The following is a 6074-nucleotide window of genomic DNA, read 5'->3' on the forward strand; positions in this document are numbered from 1 at the left end:
GGAAATAAATATGTTTTTAAATATAAATCAATTATACGGTACGTAATTGATAATCTTTTTTTTCAAATTCATCCCTATTGAATACAATTAAAAAAAATAGGCTAGAGAAAATGTATGACGTATTTTTTTCAACACCAATTTCTTTAATAGAAGCTAAGTGTGTGAAAGTTTTATCAACTTAATGCGTTATTGACGAGAATGGGATACAAATGAGCTATATTTGTGGGAGTAAAGTAATCCTCCCTCTAGTCCTTATTATAAGAATCAACTAATTAACTCATATATACTAATAAAACTAGTTAAAAATATTAAATATGTCATAGAATTTAAATGATTTTTAATATTACTCTTATTAATTATACTAGATTAATTCGTATTCTCCACTAGATTAATTTGTATTCTCCACTGTACTCTCGTTACATATGAGCATATATAAAAAAATTATTTAATACTCATTCAAAATATTAAAAGGTTTTATAAAAATGATTAAGAATTTCTTCTATAAAGACTTCTATAATATGTACGACAGGGAGCATGTTAATTAAAAGACCACAATAACCTAGGCCTATGTATGTATATATACATCTACGGCATTTATGGCTTCGTGCAACGGACGAAGCCTATATTAAAATCTGATTTAATTTACTGATTTGACCGCTATCCCCCCCCGGGGGGCCCCACCCCAACCCAAAAAACAAAAAATGTATGATTCCAGTGTCTATTCTCTTTCTTTTAAGTGAGCTGCTTATATTAACCATTTTCAGCTGATAAGCTTCACATATTGTAAGTTTGTCAGATAGGAGTTTGATTTTAAGGTAAGCCATGACTGTTAGATAGACTTGCAGATATCATGGCGCACGTGTTAGATTATGATTTACATATATATATGTATATATGTATATGTATATATAGCAATGAAGTATTTTCATGCTTTCACTTTTTCTTCTTTCATTTGTTTCCTGCCCAAGTACCCATCAAGCTACCGAACTGTCAACTTTCCATGGAGAAAAGAAATTCTTGCATCGTCATGGTTCCATGTCCAGGGTTTAGTCATTTAATACCTCTGATTGAGTTTGCAAAACGACTCGTCGTTCACCTCCCTCGCTTCCACTTCACTTTCCTCATCCCCACACTCGGTCCTCCCTCCCCATCTGCACTTTCCATCCTCCAATCTCTTCCACCGCACATAGACTTCACTATTCTTCAACACGTCGACCAAAATGACATCCCTCGAAACGCCCTGCACCCAGCAACAAAAATGCATGAGACTGTAAAACTCTCTCTTCCGTCACTTCGTCAAGCTTTGAGCTTGTTGAGTTTCCATATTCAGCTTTTTGCTCTCATTGCCGATGTATTCTCAGTGGATGCCTTAGAGATTGCAAAGCAGTTCAACCTCAAATCATACGTTTACTTTCCCATGTCTGTTACTTCCTTGTGTTTCTGCCTCAAGTTTCCCGAACTTGATGAGGATCATGAGATGGTTTCTACTGGATTTGGAGACTTATCACAACCTTTGAAACTTCCAGGTTACCAATCTTCTTGTTCTTGTTTCTTTCTTTTCTTTTGCCTCTTTGATTCTTGTGAACTTTAGTTCTGTGAACTGGTTGGGTAAATGAAAAATGTAAAATGAATGTTAAAGAGCTAATAATTACTTCATTCAGGTTGTGTACCATTAAATGGCAAGGATCTGTTTGACACAGTTCAAGAAAGATCAAGTGAATCCTACAAAACAGTTCTTTATATATGTAAGCGATTGCATTTAGCAGATGGTATGATAGTGAATAGCTTCCTAGATCTGGAACGAGGGGCAATAACATCACTACAAGAAAGTAATCATAAACACCCACCCATTTATCCAGTGGGGCCCATTTTGAAGACCGAGTCAACTACCATAAACGAGTCAACCTCAAAGTGCTTAAAATGGTTAGACAATCAGCAGAAGAACTCTGTTTTGTATGTCTCTTTTGGGAGTGGAGGAACACTAACACATGACCAGCTTCATGAGCTAGCCTTGGGGTTAGAAATGAGTGGCCACAAGTTCTTGTGGGTTGTGAGGGCTCCAAGCAGGTCTACTAGTTCGGCTTATTTAAATTCACAAAATGAGAACCCTCTTGACCATATGCCAAAAGGGTTCATTGAAAGAACCAAAGGCCAAGGCTTTGTGGTCCCATCATGGGCCCCACAAATCGAAATTTTGAGACACTGCTCTACCGGTGGGTTTTTGACTCATTGTGGTTGGAACTCCACATTAGAGAGTGTGCTCTATGGCAAGCCAATGATTGTTTGGCCATTATTTGCAGAGCAGAGAATGAATGCAGTGTTGCTAACTGAGAAGTTTAAGGTTGCTGTGTGGCCCAAATTTGATGAGAACAAGCATGGGATTATAGTGAAAGAGGAAGTTGCAAGGGTTGTGAAGTTGATAATGGAAGATGATCAGGAAGGCAACGAAACTCGTAGAAGAGTTCAAGTGTTTCAGGATGCTGCTACGAAAGCACTTGGTGAAGATGGTTCATCTGCTCGAGCAATCTCTAACTTAGCTCATGAGTTGAAATATATGGGTGACATGTAGAAAACTAATGACTTTTCACTAATGTCACCCAAAATTTCTATGCTTGCTATTGTGGTTTTTCCAAAAAAGGGGTATTTACTCCATTAGATATTGAACAATTTCATGTTTTTGATAGATGATAATAAAGTTAGAAAAGAGTTGTTTGGGTAAATTAAACAATTTATAAGGCTTCAGAAGACATCAAGACTAGATCATTGGCCACTCAAAACGGCAGAGGAAGAGATGTCCATATTTAACCATTAATTTTTCTCCTTCTTCAACCATTAATTCCCCCCCCCCCCCACACACGGGAAGTGGTTAGATTTAATATTTTCCTATTTTTATTTTTTAAAATAATTATTTTTATGGGTATAGAATATAAAATAAAAATAATCTCTTAACTATCACTTTATTAAAAAATAATTTTATTTATTCAGACAGAATTAATTAAAAAATCTCATGGACTCTTCAAATTTAAACGGTCCTGCACGAGGGGATAAGCTTTGGATGCTCATCCTAAAGATGAGCACTCTAAATCAGTTCCTTTCACACCTATCTCCTATTCTCATGCGGTAATAATAGATCCTACGTAATTAGTTAATGTGCTATCATCATGGTGAATTTTCCTATATTCAAACAAAATCTAGGCTTGTTATAATACCAGATCCCATGACTAATATTAACATTCAGTTCGTTTTGCTATTTTATATGAGGCTAACAAATTATCCGTTCCCTCAAAACAAATTCCCAAAACTTCCAAAATGCGTTATTATTATCTATCACAAATACGACGTTTACCAATTCAACTCTCTTTATCTATTTTTGGCTTCCTTTGCCAAAAATATTCATGCCCCTCTCTCTATAGATACTTATGATACTCCATTCATCAATTCCACTGGTGATTGATTAATTAAAAAGCTCCCATACTCGAAGCAGAAAGATATGGAAAATTCAATAAAGCTGATGTTGTTTCTGTCTTTCTGCTTCGTTTCAAACCAAGCTTTGCTTGCAAATGCCTCTGTGCCAGCATTGTATGTGTTTGGTGATTCCCATCTTGATCCTGGAAACAACATGCATTTGGACACACCAGCAAAGCCTAATAGGTGGCCTTATGCAATTGATTTTCATAATATAAGGGGTCGTTTCACCAATGGAAGAAATATGGCTGACTTTATCGGTATGTTTCTTGATTAATTTGTGGTTTAAATACTTTTTCTTAGTTATAATTTGCCTCAACTTTGAATCAGATCCATGTAGTTTATTTTGTTTAAACCGGGCCTTCAATAGTATTTGTTTGTAATTGTTGCGAATTTCCTCTTAGTATTAATCCAAACATATATATAGTTGAAACTTGGCTTAAATATAATAATTATTTCAATGTTTTTAACGTTTAATTGCATATATTATCCAAATAATAGAACACTTATGACGTTTGTATTTATCCATCCAGCATCTTACTTGGACTTACCATTTCCTCCTGCATACTTAAACCTCTCGGATACTGAAAGAAGTCAGACTACAACAGGAATATCTTATGCATCTGCATCATGCGGGATCTTAAACACAACTGGAGCGGTAAGAAATTAAATTGAAATGACTATTCTTATTTCATTACCAATTTTAATATTATATATCTATATAGTAAAGAACAGTTTCCTTGTAGATATTAGATCAAGTTCATAAGTAAATTTATAAGTGCACATATGCATTCAAACAACTAATCATAGTAAAATAACAAGTGTGATTGGGAAACTTGATCTAACAAATATGAGCAACTTGATCTAATTTTTGTTGTATATTAAATGTCTGTTAATAATGATTTTTTTTTTTGTTGAAGGGAGAATGCTTAACATTAGCAAAACAAGTAGGATGCTTCACATCAACTGTGAAAAATGATCTCCCACAAGCAATAAAGGATCAAGAGAAATTGCAAGATCACTTGGCCAATTCCCTATACCTTGTCTTTATTGGGAATAACGATTACCACGATGCTATGAGTCACAACGTCAGCAACAAATTCAGTCCGGACAAGTATGCAGATATCCTTCTTGATGAAGTCACAAAACATATCAAGGTAAACTAATTATAAGTTATCTTGATTTTTGCTTTATGTAAAATATTAGAGTTTATTAAACTTTAATAACTTTTGTATTATTATGCAAACGGCAAAAGTGCACTTTAGTTCTCTAAATTTATACGAAGTTTAGTTTTAATTTATCCTCTTAATTTTAAAAATATATTTTCAGTCCTCTAATACTAACATTGTCAGTTTCCAGTGATATCTCAGCATAACTTAATATACCAGCATAATCTAATAATGCTTTTGTTAATATTTAAAATTTCAATGTCTGCATTTTTTGTTAATATTGTTAGGGTTAAAGGACTTAAAAGACACTTTATACATAAAATTAAGGGATCAAAATAAAAGTTTATTATGTGAAGTTTAAGGATTAAAGGTGCGCTTTTGCCTTATGCAAACATTGATGTTGTATACTTGTATCGTTAGATTCTAAGTTATTGTTTGTAAACAACATGACTCAAATTTCATTTGAATGTCTATTCACAGACACTTTATGATCTGGGAGCAAGAAAATTTGTAGTTTCGGGCATTTCACGTTGCCAGCCTCATAATTATACAAAAGACTGCAAATCAAGATACTTCGCAGACAAACTTCCTCAAAGGTTGCAAGAGTTACGTTGTACACTCTCCGGTTCACTATTTACAGTATACGATGTCGTCAATGTGTACAAAAAGATCACTGATAATCCACAAAAATATGGTAAGCATAGTTATTTTACTTAAGGCTTTCTATCATTTTTAATCTCTAAAATTTTATCTCCTTTCAGTTTTAGCCCCTAAAATTTGAAACCAGTGGTTTTGGTCCTTGAAACCAGAAGCCGAAAATCATTAGGCAGATCAAAATGAAGTTAAATTTCAAGGATCAAAACTATTGGTTGTCTGTTCTATGAACTGAAATCAAAATGAGATCAAATTTTAGCAACTAAAGATTATGTTAACCCTTTATTTAATTAGACCATTATTTAGATGCTGAACTCCTTTTCCAATATAAAATACTCTTCTTTGAATTGTTTCACAGGGTTCACAAACATTCAGGATCCTTGTTACCCGGAAGGTCGATCTCTCTGTAAAGATAGAAAAAAGTATCTCAGATTTGATCAATACAGTCATGAAACTGAAGCCGCATATGAGATTGCTTCAAAGGATTGCTTCTATGGACAAGCTTGTTCTCCTTACAGTATTTTGGAGCTAGCCAAGGCACCAATCATCAGTCACCACTAATAAATCGAGATTGTAACAATGTGATTCAACATTATTGAAAGTGTTCTTTTCGATTTTTCAGCTGGTTTGAAATGTGAATGCAATTTTCTGAACTTTCTGAATTTTTTCAAATTATGCGTATATTATAAGTTAAGAGTTCATGAAATTCATGGAGAAGCATTACGAAAGGAAAAGTAGAATTATACATTAGATAACAAGATATATAACATGATAGATTCTATTAAA

At 33.9% G+C, this 6074-nt stretch overlaps 2 protein-coding genes across 2 annotated transcripts; both read left to right on the forward strand.

Moving 5' to 3' along the window:
• Positions 1–1079: 1079 nt before the first annotated feature.
• Positions 1080–2620, forward strand: LOC114750551 (hydroquinone glucosyltransferase-like). Its single transcript, XM_028939145.1, has 2 exons — positions 1080–1526; positions 1662–2620. The coding sequence occupies exons 1-2, from the start codon at positions 1259–1261 to the stop codon at positions 2567–2569; spliced, it is 1176 nt and encodes a 391-aa protein (XP_028794978.1). The 5' UTR covers positions 1080–1258; the 3' UTR covers positions 2570–2620.
• Positions 2621–3490: 870 nt separating this feature from the next.
• On the forward strand, positions 3491–5849 carry LOC114750548 (GDSL esterase/lipase At2g04020-like). Its single transcript, XM_028939141.1, has 5 exons — positions 3491–3725; positions 3999–4123; positions 4386–4622; positions 5115–5328; positions 5647–5849. Exons 1-5 carry the CDS (start codon positions 3491–3493, stop codon positions 5847–5849), a joined length of 1014 nt encoding a protein of 337 aa, XP_028794974.1.
• The last annotated feature ends 225 nt before the right edge of the window (positions 5850–6074 follow it).

This window comes from Neltuma alba, unplaced genomic scaffold (genome assembly GCF_004799145.2).
Source record: "Neltuma alba isolate B1F8T4 unplaced genomic scaffold, ASM479914v2 tig00006518_pilon, whole genome shotgun sequence".
NCBI classification, from domain to species: domain Eukaryota; kingdom Viridiplantae; phylum Streptophyta; class Magnoliopsida; order Fabales; family Fabaceae; genus Neltuma; species Neltuma alba.

Bases quoted from the DNA above. Each gene is read 5' to 3' on its own strand.
- LOC114750548 (XM_028939141.1), top strand. From the start codon at position 3,491: ATGGAAAATTCAATAAAGCTGATGTTGTTTCTGTCTTTCTGCTTCGTT. The intron at 4,124-4,385 runs GTAAGAAATTAA...TTTTTGTTGAAG, and splicing joins TCTTAAACACAACTGGAGCG to GGAGAATGCTTAACATTAGC. The intron at 4,623-5,114 runs GTAAACTAATTA...GTCTATTCACAG, and splicing joins AAGTCACAAAACATATCAAG to ACACTTTATGATCTGGGAGC.
- LOC114750551 (XM_028939145.1), top strand. From the start codon at position 1,259: ATGCATGAGACTGTAAAACTCTCTCTTCCGTCACTTCGTCAAGCTTTG. The intron at 1,527-1,661 runs GTTACCAATCTT...TACTTCATTCAG, and splicing joins ACAACCTTTGAAACTTCCAG to GTTGTGTACCATTAAATGGC.